The 27,013-nt window shown below is 45.9% G+C and overlaps 1 protein-coding gene and 1 pseudogene across 1 annotated transcript; one reads left to right on the forward strand and one right to left on the reverse strand.

Moving 5' to 3' along the window:
* Window positions 1-591: 591 nt before the first annotated feature.
* On the forward strand, window positions 592-6,993 carry CUNH1orf52 (chromosome unknown C1orf52 homolog). The gene is made up of 3 exons (XM_051194834.1): window positions 592-918; window positions 1,410-1,608; window positions 6,041-6,993. The coding sequence occupies exons 1-3, from the start codon at window positions 625-627 to the stop codon at window positions 6,112-6,114; spliced, it is 567 nt and encodes a 188-aa protein (XP_051050791.1). The 5' UTR covers window positions 592-624; the 3' UTR covers window positions 6,115-6,993.
* Window positions 6,994-12,162: 5,169 nt separating this feature from the next.
* On the reverse strand, window positions 12,163-26,473 carry LOC127230599 (heterogeneous nuclear ribonucleoprotein A3-like; annotated as a pseudogene).
* Window positions 26,474-27,013: the final 540 nt, after the last annotated feature.

Here is a 27,013-nt window from a genome sequence, read left to right on the forward strand (position 1 = left end):
GAATTTAGGAGGTAAGAATCAGACAGAATGACAAGTTGTTAATGAGTGTCATCTTTGACCAGGGATCCTTAACTGGGATCTAAATATTTACAATGACACCAACGTCTTTGGGGGAGGGGGGAAATTACCGCACTGGCCTCTAGTTTGTGGCAATTCCCCTGCCTCCTCCTCCCAAGTGCTGGGGTTAAAAGTGTGTGGTCCCACTCCTTCGTGGGACTTGTTCTTTTACTGTTGTTTTGTTTTGAGATAGTGCCTCTTACATAGTACTAACCTGGCAAGGAGCCCCTTGTTTGCACCTCTGTGTCCCCCCATTTGCAACAGCCCACCCGCCTCACCCTGGGATTATAATAGGCATGCATCACCACGTCTGGCTTTTCCGTGGCATCATTACCAGCCGAGAGTTTGGGTACGGTCACTGGTACAGATCCTGGGACTGATTCCCTGGGGAAGGTCCTCTCCTGCAGCCCCTTTCCCTCCCTCCGCCCAGGAGCAGCAGCAGCGCAGCACGGCCGCTAGGGGACGCGAACGCACCGCTCGCCAGTCTGGGGACGGGGCGGGGCCAGGCGCGGCTTCCGGCTTCCGGCTTCCGGCTTCCGGCCGAGAGGGTGGTGGCCCGCAGCCGTCATGGCAGCCGAAGAGAAGGACCCGCTGAGCTACTTCGCGGCGTACGGGAGCAGCAGCAGCTCCGAGTCGTCGGGCGAGGAGAGCAGCGAGCCGGAGGACGGGGCTCGCAAGCAGGCGGCGCCGGCCCCCCCCGCGGCGGCGAAGGCGGCGGCGGGCGGCCGCGGGAAGCAGGCGGGGAAGCGGCTGCCGGGCCCCGACGAGCTGTTCCGCAGCGTGAGCCGGCCGGCCTTCCTCTACAACCCGCTCAACAAGCAGATCGACTGGGAGCGGCACGTGGTGAAGGCGCCCGAGGAGGTGAGGTCCCACGGCCCCGGGAGCCCGGGGGTGTCAGCCCGGGGCCCCCAGCCGGGCGACGACTAACGGTGCTGACTCCCCGCCCCCCGCTGCAGCTTCTCCCCGACACCCCTTCCCTTTGACGCCGAAGTGCCTGCGCTGCTGCCGCCAACACAGTGCCTGCCGCAGCCTCCTGGAGGGGTCAGCCTGGCCGTAGTATCTGAGACTGGATCCTTCTTTGGTAACTAAAAGTTAATCAGCCTTACTTCTATAGGGAGCCCTTTGAGGTTTCACTGAACAGTAGTGTGGTGTTGATGGCAAAATTTAAAAAGTAATAATAATAATAATGATAAAAAGTGTTGTCTTCTAAGCCTAAAGGATTTAAACAAAACAAAGAAAAAACACAGCCAGCCAGAAAGATGAGCGGTCGGCAGGGAGGTGCGTGCATGCGCTCGTTTGCGTCGCAGGAACCTCGGTTCGTCACCGGGTTTCTTAATGTGCTTACTTAACAGCCTCCAAAGGAATTCAAGATCTGGAAGTCCAGCTACGTGCCACCCCCAGAGACCTACGCTACTGAGAAGAAACCGCCGCCGCCGGAGCTGGACATGGCAATAAAATGGTCGAACATCTATGAGGACAATGGTGACGATGCCCCGCAGAGTGCCAAGAAAGCCCGGCTGCTGCCGGAAGGGGAGGAGACGGTAGAGTCGGGTAAGAGTGATGCTTCTTCTCTTTCAGGAGATAAGGGGGTGGCCTCCTCGCCTTTAATCCCAGCACTCGGCGGGCAGAGGCAGGCGGATCTCTGAGTTCCAGGACAGCCTGGAGTGTTACCTAGAGAATCTCTGTCTTGGGAGACAAACAAACAAAAGGAGGGAGAAGATACTCCATTAAAACATGTAAATCCTAGTGAATTGGAAGACTTGACTTAGAATACTAACAAGAAGTCACTTCCATTTGCCGGGTTTTGGGTGTAAGCTGGATGTTCTTCCAGGCCAGCCCGTCTTTGCCTCTCAGTGGTAAGATTAAAGGCATGGGCCACCACTCCCAAAATATGCTCTATTTTTTAGAAAGACCACACTCTGCCTGAAAATTGAGTCTCAGGGCCTCCAGTGTGCATGGTTTTTATTGTTGCCTCATTAGAGCAGCGGGCGTCAATTAACAGGTTCCTTTAACTGCAGCAGTGATGTGCCGAAGGCTTCATTTTCTATTAAGACAGCTGTTCATGGGAAAGGGGACGTAGTGGTTTGACTTTCTTGCCTTTGTTGGTAATCTCATAATTCCAACTCAGACTACCACAGTAATGGCTGCCTGCAGAGTCTCACCCCCTCTTCTGTGTCTCTAAGTCATATCTGATTGTGTAACTGGCTTGCTTGGAAGCCCCCACGAACAGAAGAGAGCCTCACCATCACTTTGAAGGCCTCCCTTCCATCGTTTTAAGATCTTGAAATCCAACCTGAGTGGACCACACCGTTATATGGTTTCCTGGCTTTTGATGTGCATTGCACCTTAGTGTAGTCTGAACGTGTTAAACTTGGCTGACAAAGTCATTCATCTTACAAAGTCCAACATGAAAACAATTTCTAGTACATTCTTGATGGTACTCTACTCCTTTACCCGGATGTGCCATGCTGTCCATTCAACATAATTGTGTGGCTGTCTGTTCCAAGGCTCGCTACTCTATGAAAGGCCGGCTCTGGTCCTCTGTGTGTGAGTGGGTGGCTGATGAGCCTGAGCCTGAGCAGTTTGCCTGTTTTGTTTAACCAATTTCTGATCTTACAAATACAAGGACCAGCCTTTGATAGACAGAAGGGGTTTCTGCTGTAGCTGAAGATGACCTTCAACTCCTGTTCCTTCTGCCTTCCTAGCACTGGGACTATAGGCATAGACTAAGTCAGGTTTTTTGAAGATCTTAAGTGAAGTGTGACACTTTGACTAAAGTGTTTTTGAATAAAGAATCCATATACAGTCTTACAAACCAGAATAGGGAAGTGTAGAATGAGAGCTCGTGACTTGTCCAAGGTCACAGTAAATACGTCATCCAAGCTTCTAATTAATATTCATAGCAACCTGACACAGCAGTAACATTATCACTGTTGTGTAGATGAGAAAACAGTCAGAAAGAATTTGCCTAAGTTCACACAGTCGGTAACTGACAAAACTGGACTTCAAAGTCAACCTTGAACTAGGATGTGTGCCTGACTAAGCCGAGGTTCCCATCACATAGTTTCAGAAGCTGTCATTCTTCTCAAGGGGTCAGAGTTGACAATCTAGGTTTCCATAGTCTCATCTCTGTCCCCTTATGATAAGAGCCAGACGTTGTATACAAGTAAGCAAGGACCATCTTTTTTCTAGCTTTTGGGTTCAATTACCAGAAATTCAAGTAAATGACAAATAACACCCGCATTACCTAGCTCATCCTGTCCTTTTGACCAGAAAGTGGATCAGCAATAGAAAAGACAAAGACCAAGGATTCTTTGACTTAAGGCTGAATGGTATGACTCAACGGTTGTTCTGAGACTGAGGAATAACACAGTCACAAATGATTTCCTCACAGGCATGAGGATCCAGAATCCTGTCCAGCATGGGCCTCCACTGGCTGACAACTCTTAAATGGTTAATGTGGTTTAAGTGTCAGTTACTGACTCTAATTCTACTCATAAACGCATTAATTAGCCTGTCATTTTCTTTTTGTATGTGTATGAGTGTGGAGACCAGAGGGCAACCCCGGGTGTCTTCTGCCTTGATTGAGACTTTCTCTGCCAAGGATGCATGCATGCTGTGTCTAGCTAGCTTTGGAGCTGAGCATTCTCTCCTCCCCACCCTGCTGTGGAATCTCTGAGGCTATAGACATGTTAATTGCTCATGCTTTTGCATTGAGTACAGGGATTCATCTCCCCAGCCCCTGACAACATTGTTTACCTGTAGTTTGTAATTAATGAAAAAGTCGACCCACTTGATTATATTTTAAATCATTAAGCTACCTTGCTTTTATTTGGCTATCCATATTCATCTTTTGTTCTTTTTTGCCATTTACTTTGAGAGTTTAGAGGAGCTGATAAAGGTTAAATCCAGACTTGCCTCTCACAGATCAGGGCTGCTTGTTTAGTGACCATGAAATGCAGCAAAAGCCAGCTAATGGAGCAAATGATTTCTATTTAATGTCTGTTTTCATTTTAAAAGTACACAGGTTACGTTAATGTTGTTTACCTTGGGTGATCCAAGTTGTGTAATAGAAAAAATTGGCATATCAGTGTGTCTGCTATGTTAGGGTTAGGTTTTTAAAAACCAAAAATCAGCTATTCCTGCCAGATGTTAGTGGCACACCCCTTTAATCCCAGCACTCAGGAGGCAGAGGCAGGTTGAGGTTGAGTTCAAGGCCAGCCTGGTCTACAGAGCAAGTTCCAGGACAGCCTCCAAAGCCACAGAGAAACCCTGTCTCCAAAAAAACAGAAAACAACAAAAAAGCTAACCCTTCCTGTGCTGGTATTTGTGGCAGTACCTTATTTTGACTCTAGGGGGCAGAGTCTCCTGCTCCAGGCATTCATGGGGACATTTTTCCAATCCTGGTATGTGGTTGTGTTTATCAGTAGATTTACCTTTAGTAAGTGGCAGTATAAGAGCAGAAATGCCCCTTTTTAATGTGTGTTAATGGGGTTCCTTGATAGTAATCTTTAAAAAATGCTTTCAACTTTTATTTCTGAAAATAGTTTCAAGGTAAACTTGATAATTAAGCTGCAGCTAAAATCCAGAGTTTGTTTGTTTGAAGTGGATGTGGTGGCTTCACACAAGTGGTCCCTACACTCTGGAAATGGAGGCAGGAGGGCCAGGCCTTTGGGCCCAGCCTGGGTCACAGAGGTTGGTTTGTGTGTGTGTGTGTGTGTGTCTCACATGATTTGTGATTTGACCTTGGCAGTTTCCTTAATCTTTTCATGTAAAGGTCTTAAAACATCAAAATATTTTATTGGACTTTGTTCTGTTGACCAAGAAAATAAAGTTCAGCCAGGTATGGAGGTTTGTGTCTGTAATCTTAGTACCTGGGAGGCTTGACGTAAGAGAATTCTGAAATCAGGCAGGTCTAGGCTGCATAGGAATAAAGGGAGGAGGAGAGGAAGCCGAATAAAGTCAAGGCTAAGGGTGTTCTGTATAGATGGTTGTCTGGAAGGCATGAGGCTATGGGCTTGGTCCCGGGTGCCATGGAATTAAGGAGGCCTTGTGTATCTATATGGAATTCTTCTGGGGTGGGGTGGGGTGTTGCTATGTATAGCTAGTGGCCTCAGACTCATAGCTGTCCACCTGTCTCAGCCCTCTGCGTACTAGGACTGCGGCCCACCACCACCACACCTGGGTGGGATTTTTTGCATCACGCATTTGTTTAGGGAACTATGGATTAGGAGTTGGTCTGCACTAGCCTATCTATATTGGGCAACATAACTGGATTTTTTAGGAATAAGATGAAAAGGTCCTCCAGTTTTTCAGGTTTGACATTTTTGTTCATGGAAATTTTCTGTGGCCATAAACAGTAACAGTGGGGGGGTGGAGTACTCTTTATTGTACAGTTCCATAGTCTTCCTCCATCCAGGCCTTCCTTAATGTGAAGGTGGAGCCTGCTTACCATGCTGTGGAGATGCTCTGACCACCTAGGAAGGACTGGTCCAGAATTAGAACAGACACCTGTGAGGTTCCCTGAACCTTCACCTGTGCTTTTAACCTCAGAACAGACTCTAAGACTGGGAGAGGAAAAATACAGCTGGTGGTGACTTAGCATGGCTAAAAGGTGATGCGTGTGTTGGAAAGGACATTGCTCTCCTGTGAAGTGTGTTGTGTATCTAAATGCATACAGTATGTGCACTGGGAGGTTTTTCTGAAACCACCAGTTCAGAAAAAGCTGGGGTTTGTGGGAATAAGAAATAAATTACGCCACGTTAACGTGCCCCTAAAAAGTTAATTTACAAATGTTGCATTGCTGTCATTAAAAATAAAAAACCTGCTTGTTCTCATGCTAGTTTAATGTGAGGGTTCTAAGAATGAGAACTTAGTTTTGTTGGTAAGCTCTCTGACCCTGGTAAGTGTTTTGGTGAAGCTTGTGAGTGAGTGTCTGTTGATGTGTAAAGTTACTAATGAAGCTCTTCTTTCCCACTTCAAGATGATGACAAAGACGAGCGAGCATCGAGAACGCGCAGGGTAGAGTCAGGAGAAACGGCCAAGAAGAAGAAGTAGACAGGGTGCGACAAGAACACCCGGGCTGCTGAGCCCTTGAGATGTGGCGTTTAAGGAACTAACACGATCGCCTCAAGACTTCCCACTATAGAATTCGTTTTTTATTTAAAGCCTGTGTGTATTCACAACTCTAATGGTGATCTGTGATTGTGTACTGACAGTACTGGAAGCATTCTGGCTATCACAGAATTGGTGACAGGAGTGGAGAGTTTTGTCACATGGACATGCCAGTGTTCTTTGAACCTTTTATAAAGGAATATATTTTTAAAGTAAATATATTGTAATGTACTGTGAACTTGTGGGTGCTTTTCTTTAGTGTCTGTACAGTGTAAATAGATGATCATGGAAATAAAACTACTTATTGCTATTATTGTATGCCACTGACGAGTATTTGACGAGCAGTCTGTTTGCCCTGTGACCTTTTAATTCACAGTAGGGATTAGCATGTAGGGAGAGCCTCCCATGTTTAGGTGCCTTGTACATACTTCCATAGAGTACACGTTCGTCTTCTGTTTTGTAATGAAGAGAGCTTGAAGAACTGGACGGGGTTACACAGCCACTGAGTGAAGACAAGCAGACTAACTCAGGACTCTGACTCCAGAGCCAGATGGAACGACCTGACTGCTCATCAGACTTTAGTCGCTATCCTCTCCTCCATGTACACTTGTGCTGTAGGGGAGGTCTTTCCTGTCGTTATTCAGCTGCACTTACAGTATATGCCTTACAGTGTGATTACTTGTTCATTCCCTCATTAAATATACTGGCTAGGCTCTTCTGTGAAAGATTACCAGATTGAGCACAGAACATCAGGTATCCAATTAAATTTGAATCTGAGTATATGTGATATGAGACACATTAAAAATTAATCTGAAGTTCCAACTTAACTGAGCATTTTGTTTATTTTGTGAGCTGGGTGTGAAGCCCAAACCCTGTCCATGCTAGGCCAATGCTGCGCTTTCTACTTTCCTTGCCCAGCTCCTGTGTGAATGCTGTCTAACAAGCAAAGCAAAGGGAACCTCTATTCTGTGTCCTTCCCGGTCTCTATTCTCCGGCTCCTCCATCTTCCCTGAGGCCAGCATACCCCGTGCCGTAATTCTTCCCACCAGTTCATGGCAGATTGAGGCACGCTGCCACCTTGGGAACGCTGTCATGGTCTGCCTTGGGCTTGTACATCCAGCTCTAGTTCCCCTTGTCTAAAAGCCCCCACATAGTGTCCAAGCCACACCTCCCGTATTTTCTTTCTGCCCCCTGCTTTACTACCTGACAGGTCTGGTGGAAACTTCCTGTCCTACCATGCTCTCTTGAAGTTTAATCCAGCTGCAAGGAATGAGTTACAGTTCCCAGATGTGCTTTTCTGATGTATTGTTCTGTTCTGCCTTATACCCTCTGCTTGGTCTGGCTCTTGTCCAGTGACCTAGTGAACTCCAGTGACATGTTCCCCTTGGATTCATTTCTTACCTGCCCACTGCCTGGCTCTCCTCAACACTGACTAGCCAAAGTGTACCAGATCCTACTTTCCAAGCAGGGGAAAATGAGGTACAGACTAATTTACTCAAGGGTGGAGAAGGGATAGGCCAGTGGGTTTAGTAAGCTGTTAAACCAGACAACCCAGAGTTCAATCTCCAAAAGCCACACAGCCAGTTCCCACAATTGTCCTCCAATCTACACTCATGTATGCACACCTCCCCATTGACATACACACACAAAGAAATGAATAGGGTGTTTATGTTTAAAAGTAGGGGAGTCACTCATCAAAGTTTTAAAAATACATTTATTCAAGGGAGACTGAGCAGTATGGCCCCAGGGTCAGAGTAGCCACTACACTGAGACTTGAATGCAGGAAGGCACCTGCAATTAGTTTAGTCACGTGTATTTGGTTCAAAGAATGTCTTTCTGTAGCTTGAATAATAAAACCCACAGAGAAGCAAAGCGGCCAGCCCTAGAGAGTTCTCGCCTCTACCACCGCTCGGACAGAAGGGGCGCTCCACCGAACCTCACCAAACTTCACAACCGCACTGCTGCTCAGATTCACTGGGCTTCTGTCTCCCGCTGTCTTATATCCACTCTAGTGCATGGGATTAACGGTGTGGGATCCCAAGTGCTGGGATCACCTCTGTGTGAGCTGTTTCTCTTTCATACTGGATCTATTTCATGCAGCCTCTGTCTCTCGAAAGTTGTGATTAAAGGTGTGTACCACCACTGCCTGGCCTCTATGCCTAGCTAGTGTGGCTAGCTTTGTACTCTAACCTTCAGGCAAGCTGTATTTGTTATAAATAAATATCACCACATTTTACCATTGGGGTATTTACATATCTAAAGAAATAACAAATCGGAGCAGGAGAGAAGGCTCAGGTGTTAAGAGTATTGGCCGCTTTTCCAGAGTACCAGGATTCAGTTCCCAGCACCCACAGGGCAGGCAGCTCACAACTGTCTGTAACTCCAGTAACCCACACACCAGTGGACATAAAATGAAGTTAAATAAATTTCTAGAAAAATTAACAAATCCACCAGGTGTTGGTGGCGCATGCCTTTAATCCCAGCACTCGGGAGGCAGAGGTAGACAACTCTCTTTGAGTTTGAGACCAGCCTGGTCTACAGAGCTAGTTCCAAGACAGAGAAACCTTGTCTTGAAAAAGAACAATAAAGAAAAGGAGAAATTAACAAATCCCAAGCTGACCAGTCTTGATCTAAAGTACCAGGAACATCTTTCAGACGAACCATCTCAATACAAAGTCAACATGCGAATGTTTTAGGAAAGTTAGTGCATATTTCAAGGACTTAGATTTTTCCTTTTAAAGACCCTTAACTAAAGCCCGAAAGCAACAAGTCTGAGACTATATCCTCCTTCCCAAAATAGTTTTCAAGAGAAGGAATGCAGCTCAATGGTGCTTGTTTGGTCTACAAGGCCATGGGTTCAATCTCCAGCACAGACAGACAGATTTGTTTATGGCAGTGCTGGGGATAAAACCCAGTCTGACACGTGTATTGAGCTGTGTTTGTCACTAGCCCTCATTTTGCCTTGCAAAGTCAGTCTCCAGGTAGCCACAACCGTTCCCTGAAAGTCTGCTGGTTTTCCTCTCTCATTTCTAATTATGGCTTGAGTTTAAAACCCTAGCACCTAGACAGCAGCTCCCAAAGGATGTATGAGGGCAGCCTTCCCACAACTGGTATTGTTTTAGGTGTGAGCATCGCCTCGCTTTTTTAGGCTCTTGAAATGACAGGCTTAACAAGCCAGACTTGTAGTATTCTGGTACCCCGGGTCTGGAACTCCCCTCTCTTTCCCTGTGTTTACCACTTCCTGAAAAAAGAAAAAGAAACAGGATTTGATGCATAAATTGAAGAAAGACAAGAGCTGCTTTCCTGGCATAATTACCTGCCTCTGCTTCTAAAGAGAACTCAAATCCTAGCAACCCTCTCTGGCATGCCTTGGAGTTTGTATTCACATTTTAAATTTAGACTCCCACGGGAAAGTGCCATGGGATTACTGAACAATCACTTCTCCAACTAAGGAAGCGACTTCCCGCAAAGGACGAGCAAGCCAATACAGAAGAAACCACAGGTGTTGGTACTGTGGAAATCTTATGACTCGGTTGCTCTTTTTCCTAGTTTAACTTTGGACACAGGTGTGTGCATGCACACATGTACGAGCGCTTGCGCGCGAGCTCATACACACACACACACACACACACACACACACACACTTGTTCCCTGTGGCTTTCTCTTACCGATAATGGAAAGTTCCCGTGTTCATCCTCGGGCCTTCACCTCTGATCCTGCCCTAACTATGAAAAGTGGCCAGGAGCCCTGCCGTAGGATTTCTTAAAGACATCCAGGGCCCATATGTCAAGTGTGAAGACAGCTCACTTCCTCTTCTTCCTCCTCCCCCATCCTCCTTCCTTTCCTTCTCTCGTCTTCCTTTCTTCCTCCCTCCTCCAGCTCCTCCTCTATTCCTGCTTTTCTCTTCTCCTTCCTTTTCCCCTTCCTCCCTTCCTCTTCCTCTCATCTCCCTTCCTCCCTCCTACTCCTCCGGTTTCCTCCCCTCCTCCTCCTTTAATTCAGCTTAATTGCCTGAGTTCCCAAAGCTCTCTGCCTGCTGTCCCTCCATACCAAACTAATTAGTGCAATTATCTGTGCCGTCCATGGCTACAGATCAGTTAGAGCCTGTTATTGAGGTTAACAAATGAGAGGGTTAATTTTTCCTGACTGCCCCGTCGCTGGGAAAGAAACATAATAAGCCTTTGTGTTTGCGCTTTCAGATCCTCAGGCCCCCTTCTCTCTGGGCACTGCTGCCACCCAGAAAAGGGATTTACTGTGGGTCTCAGGAGTCTCCGGAACCCAGAGATAAGTGGCTCAGGGCTGAGCAGAAGCCTGGAATTCACCACCACACACCAAGGGACCCCCAGCCTTGTTGTTTCGGGGTGGGAAAAGTTTCGGTGCTTCTTGAAAATATACTTCTAGGTCCTTCCTGAGCCAACTAGAGATGCTAACTTAAAACGTTAACACGTGGTAAATGGCTTTTTCTAACAAACTGGTTGGTGCCCTGCATATATTAACTGTCTTAGAGGATGCTGAATTCACCCGGTGAGTCTGGCTGTATGAGCCGCCTGGCTTTCCTGTTTTTTGCCACCTGTATTTTTACTGTAACCCTGGGAAGGAGACCCTGCGTCACCAGGCTGGGGAGCTGAGCTCTGCTCTTCCTTTCATACTTTTGCTCTCTCTAAAGTCAGTGAAGATGGGACATTCAAATTTTCTTGTTATTTTCCTGATTTCAACTAATTTTTCCCTAAGAATTGTGGGAATGTGATAGATACGTGAGAATGCATATCGGTGCCCCCACAGAAATGTCACACGCTAGGGAAATGTCCCGAATTTCACAGAAGCACACACAGAGCCCTACATGCTTGTGTTTGGGGTTTGCTGTTGTTGTTTTGCTGTTGCTACAAACTTATTTAGTCTTTTCAAAAACCAGAATATTTTATACCAAAATACACATTATAATTCTTAAGTCCAATCACTTCAATTAATTCTCGTTATATCAATGTTATATATAAAATCTTTGTACTATTAATATTCACAAAAGTTTTTCTGATTATGAAAAAATGATACTTTCTCACTGTCTTAGAGGTTCTAGAAGTTCTAGAAACAGGAAAACTGTAGGCAAAAAAAAAATCTATTGATAAAAAATAAATAAATAAAATGAATGATTTAGATTAAAAAGAAAAAGGAAAAAATCTATTGTACCATGTTCTCTTAATTTTCTACATATATGATGTACTAATGCTAGACAAGACACCTACTCTCTTACTAACATTTAACCTTTTCAGTGCCATGGGAATTCCCCTCTCCCACCCCTCCCCACCCCCTCAGCCCGAGACAGGGTGTGTGTGTGTGTGTGTGTGTGTGTGTGTGTGTGTGTGTACACTTGGCTGTCCTGAATCTAGTTCTGTAGACCAAGCTGGGCTTGAACTCACAAGAATCCACCTGTCTCTGACCCCCCCCCCCAGTACTGGGATTAAAGGCGTGCGCCACCGTGTGACTTCTTTAAAAATCTATTTTGGGTGCTGGCAAGAAGGCTTAGCAGTTAAGAGCACTTTCTGCTCTTGCAGAGGACCTGGGTTCGCTTCCCAATATTATGGCTCCCAACCGTCTACTCCAGTGGCTCTGATGCCCTTCTCTTTGGCGTTTGTGGGCACCTGCATGCATGTGCTGCACATATATACACTCAGACAGTCAGACAGACAGACAGACACACACACACACACACACACACACAGGTATACAAAATAAGTTTTAAAACTTTTTAAAGATATTCAACTTCATTGCATCATAGTTTAACATTTAGCTATCAGACAATAAAATTACTTCCATTTTTTTTTTTTTTTGAAAAGTTAAAAATTCTTTAACTTTTATTCCTGGTACCACTACCACAATTTACAGGGCAATATACCTGATGTAATGCAAAGAAAAATACAAAGCTACAACAGATGAAAGACCTCAGGAATTATATCTAATCGACACCACATCGCATTAATCTTTTGCAAACTGTGGCTATGCCAGTCCTGAACAAGAAGGGTTTCCTGTTTAAGCTGCAGTCACTTTTCTGACTCTGGATCATCGTTCCTCCTGGGGCAGATTTTTACAGTTCCTCTAATGCATTTGGGACGGCTGTCTTAGGGTAGCCTGCAGCTTTCCTGACAACTCCTTGCTCTCTCTCCTGCTAAGAGCCACAGCCCTTTTCTGCTATATATATTTTTTAAACCTTCTGCTACCGTATCCACCACCAGATCCACAGCCACCACCATAGGGACAGCCTCTGCTTCTTCCACCAAAACTGCCCCCTTTCATGGGTCCATAGTTTAACTGCTGTTGTCCACTATAATTTCCAAAGTCATTCTGGTTTCCACCACCATAATTACCTCCACCAAAATTTCCTCCTTCATTGTAACCATCATATCCTCCTCCACCGCCATATCCCCCACCTTGGTTTTCACGTCCTATCCGCCACCACCATAACCGCCTCTACTACTGTAACCAGGACACAGGACACCACCATAGTTGCCACTGTCTCCCCCAAATCCATTCTATCCACCATCACCACCTCCATAACTTCCTCTGCCGACACCACTTCCCCCACCAGAGCCTCCTCTTCCACCAAAGTTTCCACCACGACCAAAATTACCTCCACCACCTCAGAGTTTCCTCCACGACCCATAACGCTGCCAGAGCCACCTCCAGCAGAGGGCATCTCTTGTTTAGAAAGGGCCTTTTTCACTTCACAATTATGCCCATTAATAGTGTGGTATTTCTGAACAACAATTTTATCAACGATGTGTCATGATCATCAAAAGTTACAAAAGCAAATCCTCTCTTTTGTCCACTCTGCCTGTCTTCCGTCACTTCTATGGTTTCAATCTTGCCATACTTTTCGAAGTAGCCTCTCAGATTATATTCTTCTGTATCTTTAATACCACCAACAAAAAAATTTTTTTCACTGTTAAACGGGCACTGGGCTTTACAGAATCCTCTCTAGAGATGGCTCTTTGGTTCTAGCACACGCCCATCAACCTTGTGTGGCCAAGCACGCATTGCAGCATCCAGCTCTTCAACACAAGAGTAGGTCGCAAAACCAAAGCCCCTGGAACGTTTTGTTTGGAGTCTCTCATTACCACACAGTCTGTAAGTGTGTCCATTCCTCAAAATGTTCTCTTAAGCTGTCATCTGTGGTTTCAAAGCTCAGACCACTAATAAACACCTTCCTCAACTGTTCTGGTTCCTTTGGACCGTGGCCCTCCCCCAATGGTGGTGGCGATGGCCGTTGTCAGGCTGGAGTGACCGGGAGGAGATTTTACCCTCATTTTGACTCGCGTCTTCCAACTCGAGTTCAATATTACTTACAAATTTTTTACCACTATAAATAACACTATGGTGGGCACTTTCAGTCTTTGGTAACAGTGTTGATCATGGGACTGCTTTTCTAAGGTTTCAACATGAAATCACTAACACTTGGAGGTGTTTGCTTTGCTCAAAGTCATGCTCCTAACCGATCTTCCTGTCGGGGGTGGGGTGGGAGCTTAGGTAGTCTTCCAACTTGCTCTGTGATGAACGAACCTTGAACTCCGGATCCCCCTGTCTCCACCTCCCCCACGTTAGGATGATGAGCATGTGCCGCCATGCCCAGCTTCTACTTTTAACTTCTTGAGGCTGCATCTGAATAGCCCCTTCCAACGCTTTAGTACACCTTGAAATCCTAAATGGTAAGCTTCTCACCACAAAGCAGATGGTTATGACGAGAACGTGGCCTTTCTTCTGTGCCCTCTTTTAGCTCTTCTCAAAAGCCCTGCTTCTGTTTTTAGACTGCTCCAAGAGCGGTACTTGTCAGTGCTCCCTCCGAGAACCGGCTCCTTTGGCCTCTGGCAGTAGAAATTGATGGCTAATGTGGGCGAAAGACAAATGTGGGGTGAAAAGAAACGTCCAGAAAGAAACAAAGTAGACTAGACTACCTCTACCAGCAACACGTCTGCATTACTAAAACGGTGTGGCAATTAGCAGAGACAGACCTTAGGGGGAGCCAGAGGCTACTGAACTAAGGCCGCTGCCTGGAGCTCTAGGAAGTCCCTTAGTTCGGGGTTTGCCTCTTTGCAGGAGGCGACCTTAGCTACTCTGAGAAAGGAGGGCCGCGAGGCATTTCTCCATTCTCATCATAGCTCGTGGGACTGGGGAACTCCACAGTCACAGCTCTTGGGAAAGTGAGTCTGGGGGTTAAAAGCTCAGGGCTAAGAGAGGATATCAGGACTCAGGATCCAGGCTCTCTCCTGGTCAGGGGAGCATATTGCACCAGTCCAGGAACCCACTCCTAGAGGGCCACATTTATCATACCTGTCTATTTGGCTTAGGGCATGGCATCGGCCAAAAAGGGGCGGGGCTGTAAGGGAATGAGATGCTGAGGGAGGAACCCCTTGTGATAGAGAAGTTTAAAGGGGGCGGGATAAAAGGAACTGAAAAGAGCCGCAATTCCTTGACAGCAAGCTCTTCGGTATGCTAATAGGCTCCACAGGCAGCCATTTGACTCCTTAGGTAGAGGGGCGAGGTCCTGACATTTATAGACTATGTCATAGCTACTCTGTAACTGGCCTTGATATTCTAGTCCTGTCCCTTACTACACATAAGTTCCAGCCAACTGCTAAAGCTCTCCAAGCCTCATTTTTCTTATCTCTAAATGTGAGACAACCCTAGGAGCTATTTTACGACAGGAGATAGTTCAGGCAAAAGCCCTTTTGTTCCCTGCTTCTTTCTTTGTCTTCTTTCTGTATGGGTCTAGACGTTCTTAACTGATAGTGAGTCCCAACGGTTTCTTTCTTTATCAGTGTTGTTACTGTGGAATGACCTTTGTCATGAATATAAACCTCAACGGTAATACTGTTTAAATGGACAACTTTGATAGGAACTTTTATTACATGATTTAAACCATCACTTCAACGAATTCGTGCACAAAAGCCAGGTGTACTATTGCTTGCATGCCTGTAATCTCTGCACTGGAGAGACCGAGGCAGGAAGATGGGGCCCGTCAAGGTCATCTTTCTTGAACTAGCCTATCCAGTTTAAGGCCAGTCAGTCTCTGTTTCAAGAGCCAAACAAACAAAAGTCTAAAAAGCGAGTAGATAACGCATGGCCACAGATGGAAATTGCTGTGATGTGGAATGTGGGATTCAGTGTGGTGTGAATGTGGTAGGTGCTACTCATTGCTTGCCCCTGCTTTTCTTCTCCGCTTGGACGATGAGAAGACCCTGCTTCCCAGCCCCTGTGCAGTCAGACCAGACCTCATGATGGGTCTCTCCTCATGAAGCAAATCCCTGTTGAGCTGGGTCCTGGGGTGGGGGGCTCTGGGGAACATACTGACATTGGTTGTGCAGTTATGTTCGCTGTCCTTTTCCAATACAGAATGTAATGAGAACATGTAAATTTTCAAGTTGCAATGAAAGACCCAATAGCTGTCTATCACAATGGGATCTTTCCAGAATTTTACATGACAATCTCACTTTTGTTTATTTCTTGAGATAGGGTGCTGTTGTTTCAAACTGGAAATCCTCCTGCCTCGGTGCTGGGGTCAGATCACTATCACCCTCCACCCTTTTTAGAGCTCTGTGACTGAAATCAGGCCAGTAAGTGCTAACATTCTTCTGAGGTTTAGAACATAGGAAATGTTCTAAACATTACTCCAATCCTCAGTTTCCAAGCTTTTAGCTGGAAGGCCTCTGGGCTGAAATGACCCCCTTCCCCCTACTCTCCACCCCCACCCCCAGATCTGGAGCTGCCTCATATTAAAACAAAACCTGACAGGAACAGTAAAAATAAGTGTAACCAATTAGAAAAACCACAGTGAGAAGCTAAGTAGTACTTCCCACTTCAACTGATCAAATATGTCTTCTATCTTCCTTTGAAAATCCAAAAGTGCTCTTTTTTGGGGGGAGGGGGTGGCGTTGGGACAGGGTTTCTCTGTATTGCTTTGGAGCCTGCCCTGGAACTGGCTCTGTAGACCAGGCTGGTCTCAAACTCACGGAGATCACCTGCCTCTGCCTCCTGAGTGCTGGGTGCACCACCAACACCGGGCTCCAAACGTGCTCTCTTACACTTTCCTGAAGACTGCTTGCTGCTTACGCCTGATGCTGTCTGATTGGTGTATCACCGAACACTCAGTCTTTAAGATTGGAATGTGTCTAATCTAAGTCTGTGTTACAATACCCTTTCAGAATCCTGTAAGGAGACACTAAGGAACTTTCCGGAAAAAAAGAAATGAAATCAGGATTTGTCCTCAGGGCATCAGACTCAATGCTCTCAGTGACTATGCAAGGAATATGCACTTTTTGTTTCTACACTCCCCATAGAAAAATGCAGTGTCTTTTTTTCTACTTTGAAAATAGGCACTGACAGATAAAAAAAGAGAAAAGCCTTCATACTCATTAACAAAATAATTTTTAAAATAAGTTTAACATGAAAGGTTTGAGACATATATCAGGAAAGGAGATCTGGGAAGATGGCTCAGCATGTAAAGACCTTGCTGCCAAGTCTGATGACTGCAGTTCAATCCCTGGAACCTACCTCTATGTGCATGCTCTAGCATGTGTGCACACATACAGACACATGCTAAATAAATAGCTTTTATAAGATTTCACTTATGTATTATGTATACAGTGGTCTGTCCGCATGTACCCCTGCAGGCCAGAAGAGGGTGCCAGATCTCATTGCAAATGCTTGTGAGCCCTCATGTGGTTGCTGGGAATTGAACTCAGGACCTCTGGAAGACTAGCTAGTATTCTTAACCACTGAGCCATCTCTCCAGCCCCAATAAGTAGTTTTATTGTTTTGTTTTTTTAAAGTTGTTTTGTTTTTTTAAAGTAAGGGATACATAAAGTATGTTCAGAAGTTCGGTTTTTTTAATGGTAAGTTTTTTTTTTTATGAGAAAAAATGTCTCAACATGTTTTAGGTAGGAGAATTTAATATTACAAAAGTTAATAATCTTAACTTAGGGCCTCTTAGTACAACCAGTGGTTTTAACAACTATCTTATTGTTGCTGTGAGGAGATGCCATGTTTAAGGCAACTTATTAAAGGAAGCATTTAACTGGGGCTTGCTCACGGCTTCAGAGGGTTTGTCTATGACCATCAAGGTGGGGAGCAAGCAAGCAGCAGCTGAGAGCTCAAATGATGTACTTCCTTCCTCAAGGCCACACCCACACCTCCTAACCCTTCCCAAGCATTTACACTAAGGACCAAACACTCAATGAGCCAGTGGGGGCCATGCGCACTAAAACTACCACAATCTAGACGCTTAGCTTCCCTTTCATAAGCTTGGGCCCCTGGGGCTGGTAAGTTGTTCACTCACACCGGAAATGTAAGCTGCTCCTCTCTTACTGCCTGGCTGTGTCCGCATCTAGACCTTTCCTTCAAGGGTTGGAAGGTTGCCCCAAAGTGGTAATGCAGAGACTGACAGCGATCTTAGGGTCAATCTACAGAGAAGAGATTTTGCTCAAAATATCACAGAAAGGCCTCAGCTAGTTCTCCAAGAAGCTCTTTAGTTGATGACAGATGTCTCAGTTGGTAAAGTGCTTGCCGTACAAGTATAAGGACAGGAGCTCCATCCCCTGGACCCCTGTAAAAACCCCACAGCAGCAGCAGCACAGCTATAACCCCAGTGTTGGAGAGCCAGAAGGATCCCTGAGACTATTGGCCGGCCAAAGTGAATTGGTGGCCTCTTGAGACCCTGACTTTAAAACACAGGGTTGGCAGCAATTGAGGAAGACACTTTTTATCCCATGTTGTTTTAATTGTGTATTTTGCAGATGCCCCAGACGCTTGGACACACAGTAAGTTAGTGTGTATAAAATGCTGTACGTCTAATTCATCTCTTAAGGATGGCCTGTTCCCCAGGTGTCACCAAAGAATTCACTTTACAGGTGGCAAAAGAAGATAAGGTTGCTTGATGGTTAACCTTCATTGTCAACCTGACTGGAGTTAGAATCCCCCCCCCCAGAGGCACACCCCTGGGTGGTCTGTGATGGCATTCTCAGAGAGGCGTAACAGAGGAGGGGACACTCACCCTACTGTGGAGTGTCGCTTTAACCATGTAAAGAAGAGTTGCATTTGTTTATGCTGCATTTGTCTAATTATGTAAAGATCTGTTGCTGTGCCTGCCTAGTCACCTGATTGGTCTAAGAAAGAGCTGAGTGCCCAAGAGCTAGGAGTAGAGGGATCTAGACTGGAGAGGATGAGAGAAAATTGATTAAATAAATTATGGTTCATTCAACCTGTGGACCAATTGGAAAATCAAAAGGCCATTATTAAAGACTGATAACTATAAGGTGTTCTTGGAAGATGCCCCAGGACACAGTTCAGATAAGACAGGCAAGAACTATCATAGGCGCGCGTGCGCGCACACACACACACACACGCGCACGCACACACACACGCGCGCACGCACACACACGCGCACGCACACACACATGCACCCGCGTGCACACACACACGTGCACGCACACGCGCGCACACACACACACCCGCGCGCGCACACACGCGCGCACGCACACACGCACACACACACGCACCCGCGTGCACACACACACGTGCACGCACACGCGCGCACACACACACACCCGCGCGCGCACACACGCGCGCACGCACACACGCACACACACACGCACCCGCGCGCACACACACACACGCGCACGCACACACGCACACACACACGCACCCGCGCGCACACACACACACGCACCCGCGCGCACACACACACCCGCGCGCGCACACACACACACACACCCGCGCGCACACACACGCGTGCACGCACACACACACGGCATACATGAGGGGAAAAGGACATGTTCATAGCATATGAATATATTACTTTTATTCATATGGGAATACTCATTTCTTGGGATTAAGAAACAACCAACCACCTGGCAGGGCGGCCCAGGCCTTTCATCCCAGCACTTGGGAGGCAGAGGCAGGCAGATCTCTGTGAGTTCGAGGCCAGCCTAGTGTATAGAATGAGTTCCAGGACAGGCTCTAAAGCCACAGAGAAATCCTGCCTAGAAGTAAGTAAGTAAGTAAGTAAGTAAATAAATAAATAAATAAATGGAAGGAAGGAAGGAAGGAAGGAAGGAAGGAAGGAAGGAAGGAAGGAAAGAAGCAACCAACCTCATGAAAGTTATTCCACTCATGAATTTGAATAACGATTTGTGAGATTGGTGATGGCTGCTTCTGTCTTCTTGGCGCTGCCTAGAGTCACCTGAGAAGAGTCTCAGTGAGGATGGCCTGTGGGTATGTCTGTGGGGATGCAGTGAAATATTCACTTCGTCCGCACCTGCGGAACAGACCACGCCCACTGGGGGGTGGGAAGGGACTAGGTCTGAGGAGGGGGCTTGGGAGCTCTCTTGCTTGCAGCACAGGACGGGAGCACTTCAGGAGGCATCCTTGGGACCAGGAACCTGCTGGTGTTCACCTGTCTTGTTGTGAGTTATTTCTCCCTGAATAAACATCTATTCTGCCTGTTTCTCCTGATCCTCATTAAACCTCAATGGGGGGGGGGGTTGTCTTAGTTGCCTTAGTTAATGTAAGAAGACCCAGCCGAGTTCCCTAAGTTTGGGCTCTGACCAAGAGTAGAAGAACCTAGCTAAGTGCATGTATGTGTTTCCTTCTCTGCTCTTGATGGTGAATGTGCTCTGGCTGGCTGCTAAGGCATCTGCCAGCTTGATTTCCCAACCATGAGGGGCTGCAGCCTGGAATTGTGTACTGAAATAGACTTCTCCTCCTCCACTAAGTACTTTTTGTTAGGGTATTTAATCACAACAAAAACTAAACTAAAACAGGTACTCACCAAAATGTTAACAGTAGTTACTACAGAGTGGCATGGTGTCAAGTCCCTAAATATTATATATATAATATGCATACATATTTAATTGTAAAGATGTATTTTAACATAGTCAGGTAGTTCTCTTTTTTTAAGATTTATTTATTTAAATAAGTGGTCTGCCTGTAGAAGAGAACATCAAATCTTATTACATATGGTTGTGAGCTACCATATGTTTGCTGGGAATTGAACTCAGGACCTCAGAAGAGCAGTCAGTGCTTCCCTCCCCCCCATCCCCAGGACAGCTTTGGAGCCTGTCCTGGAAATAGCTCTTATAGACCAGGCTGGTCTCAAATTCACAGAGATCTGTCTGCCTCTGCCTCCCAAATGCTGAGACTAAAGGCGTGCGCCACCAACACCCAGCTCAGTCAGTGCTTTTAACTGCGAAGCCATCTCTCAGGTAATTTTCATCGTGAGCAAATTAAAATAATGAAAAATTTCAATTAAGCAATGAGAATGTCTAAGTATTTAAAAACTTTTGCAGTTTTCCAGTCAAAAATAAATAAATAAATAATGAACTAGAGGCTGGAAAGATGGCTCAGAGGTTAGAGCACTCGCTGCTCTTGCAGGGGCCTGTATTCAGTTCTGGAACCCACATGGTGGCTCACAAACATCTGTATTTATACAAGCAAAATATCCATACAAGTAAGATTAAACAAACCTTTAAAAAATTAAAAATAAGTAAATCTTTGCCTGGAAAAATTGATATGTAAGTATGCAGGCAGAGGAGCTCTCAGGATGGTGTCTCCACCCCAGGGCTGGGCTACAGGCATGCTTGTCCTGTGTCTCTGGTTTTGTTGCATTTTTGGTATCAGGTGCTGAGATTCAAAGTCTCATGCTTATATAACAAGCATCCTTACCCACCAAGTCCTCTTCAGCCTGGGAATTTTTATTAACTTTGTTTTGTTTTTGCTATTTCAAGACACGTTTTCACCCTGTAGGCCAGATTGGCTTGGAAATCACTATATGCTAGCCTCTAATTTACAGCAATCCTCCTGCCTCAGCCTCCCAAGTGAAGAAGGGACTCAGGCCTGAGCCCCAGAGACCGGTTTGTTGGGACAGCGTCTCATGTAACCCAGACATACTATGCAGCCAAGGATGAGCGTGAACGCCTGCCTTGTGGTTGACCTCCCGAGGGCTGGAATTACAGGCACACACCACCACACCTGGCTTTCTGTACTGTTGGGGATGAAACCCAGGCTTCCTGCACGTTTTCTCCAGACTGAACCACAGCAATTGAGCTGTATCCTCAACATAGGAATTTTTCTCTTGAGTTCACCCATAGGTATAATATATAAACCACTTCTTTTAACCAAGCGAAGCCCTGCCTATTAACAAGAAGCCACGTATCTTCGAGCAACCCCACCTTACACTGAAGCTGTGCTATCAGCCAAGGACAATCACGAGAGAGAGCAGGCCAGGGATAAACCCTGACAGAATGAAGATTCGAAGACAGGCCCCGCCGGGCGTCGGTGGCTCATACCTTTGATCCCAGCACTCAGGAGGATCTCTGTGAGTTCGAGGACAGCCTGGTCTACAAAGCGAGTTCCAGGACAGGCTCCAAAGCAATACAGAGAAACCTTGTCTCAAAAAAAAAAAAAAAAAAAAAAAAAAACCAAGAGAGAGGGGGAGAAGGAGGGAAGAGAGACAGAGAGAGACAGAGAGAGAGAGGCAGGCAGAGAGAGAGAGAGAGGCAGGCAGAGAGAGAGGCAGAGAGAGAGAGAGAGGCCCCTGTTTTCAGCTAGCGCACACATACCCAGTCCTCCTCCTGGCTCCCCTGGGCTCTCTGACTCCCGCTCTCGCACCCAGTCTTTTTCTGCTTTTCCTACGGCTCCATCTTTGCGTTCTTTTCCAGCACCGTGTTCCAAGTGACCCTTCTTTCTCCCCCAGTGACAGCCTATTGGCATTTAGTGTTCATCAATGTATTTCTCTTTCAGTGACCAGGAGTTTAGACTCAGCAGTATTTGGGGCTGTGGGTTGATCCGTCTGCCCCATCCTCTGGGTTTCCAGAGCCCCGGGCCGTCCTCCTTCGTCCTGCTGGGAGCCTTGCTTTCTCGTGGGCTGTGGGTTGGGCAGTCACTTGCTTTCTGATCTAATCCAAACCAACCCTTCCAGAGGGAAGAACACTCATGATACTTAAATGGAATCTGCCTTAACTCTGCAGTTGTGAAATATTAGCCATGCTTTGCTAAGCACTGTCCAAACCGCTGCTGAAAGCTGTGGAAATCTTCAGTCTCAGGCGGTGATGCAACCGGTAAGCAAACAATAGCTGCTTCTATCCAGGATAAGATGTGGGATTCGGGTACGACTATTAAAAAGCAAAGAATTGTGGTTTGTCGTTCATTAGTAAAAGTTATGTTCAACAGCTCTGTCATGATTGGTTATCGGCACATTTTCAAACCAGAGATTTTTTTTTTTCATGGTTTGGAAAATTCCAGTGGCGCTCTGCCGTTTCCTTATTGACAGAAGCCATCAGGCTTCCCAAAAGGGTCTTATCTGCCAGGAACAGCCGTTACTACCAAGCTGCCAGACAGGTTCAGTGGGGTTACACAGCGCTTGGGAGTTGCAGGCCAGGCGGGGTGAACTCTGGCTTTCTCCATTCATGGGCTGCAGGCTTTGACCTGTAAGTAGGTGCCTAAATTGTCTGCTTTGTCACACAAATAAGCCTCAGCAGTCATAGTGATGCCCTTTGTTACGTGGCTGAGCTTTGCTCCTAAGGCACTGTATTAAGTGAGTTGCTGTATAAATTGCTGCTGTACTTGAAGTTATGCCTGGTATTTCCATAAAACCCTTTCAAGACATGATATAATGATTCAATTTTTATTTATAGCAGCCAATGAGAACAAGGCCTTTCCTACAGCTTCAGCTTCTAGAAGCCACCCTAAAGTAACAGCAACAAGAGCCTTTGGCCGAGGCCCGTGACCTTCAAGGACTCAGGGACTCGGTGCCCGAAGGAGTGGCTTCAACTCCTTTGAGATGGCCTCTCCCTTCTCTGCCTACGGTGATGGGCCTTCATTCTGGTGTTGAAAAGCAGATTTCAGATTGGTGGTAGTTTGCTCTTGATGGTTTACAGAAGTTTTCAATTTGGGAAATTGAAAAAAAAATGCCACAAATGTGGCATCATCTTTGACATTCATTTATAGAATGAATCCCTAGGCAAGCTTTGCCCTGTTTTATTCCTAAAATAGAGAAAAATTGGCTAAATGGTTGAAAGTGATATTTACATATCAATTCTTACTGTGGAGGTCGTTTGGCAGGATGGTAAGGATAATGGGTTTTGGAAGTAAGATTGGGACATTGAGTCATCAAATCACAAAACCATTTTAAATGTCACCTGTACTTAGCACTTCTGGTAATATAGTCCTCCTAATCTTCCGGTCTCCACCTTCCAAGTACTTGGATTACAGGAAGTGATTAGCTTTTTAAGGGTACTGTTTTAGTGGCATACATTCAAGGGAAAGAACTTTATTATTTACTCCCTTTTTTGTTTTGTTTTGTTTTGTTTTGCGAGACAGAGCTTCTCTGTGTAGCCCTGGCTCTCCTGGAACTTGCTCTGTGGACCAGACTGGTCTCAGACTCAGAGGTCTGCCTGTCTCTGCCTCCTCCTGGGATTAAAGGTGTGTACCACCGATGTCTGGCTTTAACTATTTATTCTTATTATTAACTCTGAAATGGAGAGTATTGAGAAGTATTGCCTAGTTGTCAGATTAAGGAAAAAACAGTTGCAATTTTATATAATTATATATTAATAATAGTTAATAATAACAATTTTAATAAACTTAAAACAAGTTGTTCTATAACAATTGGAAGCAGTTGGTGCCCTGTTCACTCTAGAGCAATTACCATGAGGCTTAAAAATGGTCAAATGTTGCCAGCTTGGATTTTTGTGGTTTCACAACTTTTTCCCTGTCTTAGTGTTTATATATTTATCTTCAAACCATTTTCTTCTGTATTCATCCATTCATTCTTTAGTTTTTGACTATTTGTCAGGCCCTGAGAAGAGGGGAGAAAAAATATTCAATGTTTGGGCTGAGATTGGAAAACAGGATAGATTCTCTGTATGTTCTCAAAGTTAGTGGGAAAGACAGATAGTAAACATAAAATGTCAATTTTTTAAAAAGATCCTTACAGCTTACCATACCTGTTGCGATCGCTCTTGGTGTCACCATAGTGACACTGGAGACACACTCTGAAAGATGAAAAGGGTGAGCCCTAAAGACTCTTCAGAGCAGGAAATGCTCTGACAAGATCAAGAGATAGGAAGGTAACCAGCATGGCCCGAGGGTGTCTTAGTTTCTTTCCTTGTTGCTGTGACAAAACATTCTGGCAAAAGGAACTCAAGGATAGAGGGCTGGCCCACACAGGTCAGGGGTCCAGCCGCTGCCTGCGGCGTGGAGGTGTCAGGAGCCACCATCTGTGGGCAGGAAGCAGAGAGCTGTGAAGGAAAAGGGATGCTGAGCTCTGCTTTTCCTCCAGTGTGGTCCAGAATCTCAGCCAGGAAACGGTGCCTGCCGCTCACAGTGGGTGGGTCTTTCACTTCTAGGAAGGAATTCAAGATAATCCCCATTTACCTTAAAGAGAACGAAAAGATGACATTGTGTCTGTGCTCTGCCCCAGTTCCTCTGCAGAAATCGACCCCTCAGGCTGTTGGTATCAGGAAGTGGGACTTTTGAATGGGATCTGAGTCCTTAAGAAGAGTCCCAAAGGCTGGCGGCTACACGGCCAAGTGCAGAGGATCTCCATATGCGTGTGGAGAGCCCTTTGGGGCAGGGAGGGGGGTTTGAACCACTCTTTTACAGTGATCACCTAAGACCACCAGATATGTTCATTACAATTCATAGCCGTAACAGAATTATAATTATGAAGTAGCAATGAAAATAGTTTTATGGTTGGGGCTCACCACACATGAGGAGCTGTATTAAATAAAGGGTCACCGCATTAGGAAGGTTGAGAACCGCACACGGGCTTAGTGGGTAAAGGCACTTCCTGTCAAGCCTGACAACCTGAATTCAATCCCTGGGACCCACAGGGTAGAAGGAAAGATCTGACTCACCTGAGTTGTCTGTGTTCCACGTGCTAGGGAGCTCGCAGGCACGCGCACACACACTAAAAATACAACTACAAAATAATTTAAAACAAAAGAAGCCCGTGAGCGGCTCTTGACCCAGCCACTGAGTGTGGACACAGGAAGAAAGCACTGGGTGTGAGGCGGAAAGCAGTCCTCCTCTGACCACAGACCTCCTCCTGCATGTCTGTCTTTGAGTTCCTAGCATGGAGAACTGGGTGGGTAGCTGGGTGGGTAGCCACCAGCTACCAGGTTTTTGTTTGTTTGGTGTTTGTTTTTTTATGGCAGTCAGAACAGATTGAAGCAGTAAGGATGGAAGGTGGTAGAAATTACATCCAGTGGGCTCCTAGGCTGAGCTCAGGAATTTAGAATGCATTCGGTAAACACTGGGGTCAGGTAAGAGCAGAGGGACATTCACCCGGAGTATTGCTGCTGCTTAAGACAAGGACCTCGGGCTGTGATTAATCTGTTGCTGCTCAGGAAAGAGCTTCTCATTTTACAAGCTTGTATTGAAACCCGTAACTAACTGGAACAGCCTTTTGCACCAGAATTATGTCACTAGTCAAAAATTAGGAGGCTGCCCCAAAGTGCAAAGTTTTTGAACTCTATGGCATGCCTCTGAGAACAAGCAGAAACAGACTGATCTTGTTCCAAGCATCTGTATGAGCCACGTGAACAACTTAAAGGACCACAAATAATATCATTCCCTTCCTTTTCTCTGGATATTAGAAATCAAAAGCCGTAGCGCTTATTTGATTCTATTGAAATTGGCTCAGAGATAGCAGAGTAACAACTCACAGTTGGGGGTGGTCCCTGGGGTGCAATCACGCTTTCCTTCCTTGTAGACTTGGAGGGTAGACTTTTATTACTTATACTATTTTGATGAAATGAGAAAACTCCGTTCGTTCTGCATTTCGCGAAGCCTTTCCATTTAAGTGTGAGTTGGACTTCATCTGGTCTGGGGTTAGTCATTTCACTGGTGGTGCAGAATCTGCCTCATCTTTCCCGAAGGCAGGCACAGGCTGTGCTTTTTTCGTAGGCAATAGTTATGTCATCTTCCTTACGCCTCTCGTCTATCTGCTGTGGCCTGTCATTGACCTCATCCACACACGTTCTTGGGCCCTCTCTTTCTCCAAGAGCAGTTTTGGAATGCTTGCATGGAGAATTGGTTTATATTTTGGCTCATTATTTTGTTAACATAACACGATGGAATGCAATCCTTGCTTCTCAGCCTTGGCAGGTCTCGGCAGTAATTGCTACTTGCTTCACTGTGATTCCCATCGTGGGGGGGGGGAGGGGAAACACTCACTCTTCTTTTCATGGAAAGCCGTGCCTCGCATCTTCCTCCTGGCCTCTTCTCTCTTGTCCTCTGATGCAGCTTTTGCCTTCATGTTGTACGTGAAGCAGACAGCTTACTGTTGCCACTAGTATGGAACCTCCCACTCTCCTCTCTCCAGCCAGCATTTTGATGCTGCTTCCTGTACCAAGTCTGCTTGGAACCCTTTCATCAGAAATCTATTTGACCTGTCATCGGGCATGTCCCCTAAGACTATGAGCTAAGAGGTTTCAAACCTGGGACAAACGGCTGAGGTGCCTACTTATAACATATAACTTATAACTAACGTGTTCAGATTTCCTACAGACAACAGACAGAAGCCAAAAACCAGTAAAGACCCGTGACTAGCGTGGGAGAGAAGGAGCCAGCTGTTTGGGGAAGGAACAGGTAGAGAGAAAGGGAAGTCTCAGGCAAGGTTGTAGCTGGGCATGATGGCACACGCCTTTAACCCCTGACTTTGGGATGCAGAGGCAGTCAGATCTCTGGTCTATAGAGTGAGCTCCAGGACAGCCATGGCTACACAGAGAAACTCTGTTTCAAAAAAGGAAAACAACAATAATAAACGACCAAGCATAAAAAACATGAAGAAAAGAGA

Source organism: Phodopus roborovskii, unplaced genomic scaffold (assembly GCF_943737965.1).
Source record: "Phodopus roborovskii unplaced genomic scaffold, PHOROB, whole genome shotgun sequence".
NCBI classification, from domain to species: domain Eukaryota; kingdom Metazoa; phylum Chordata; class Mammalia; order Rodentia; family Cricetidae; genus Phodopus; species Phodopus roborovskii.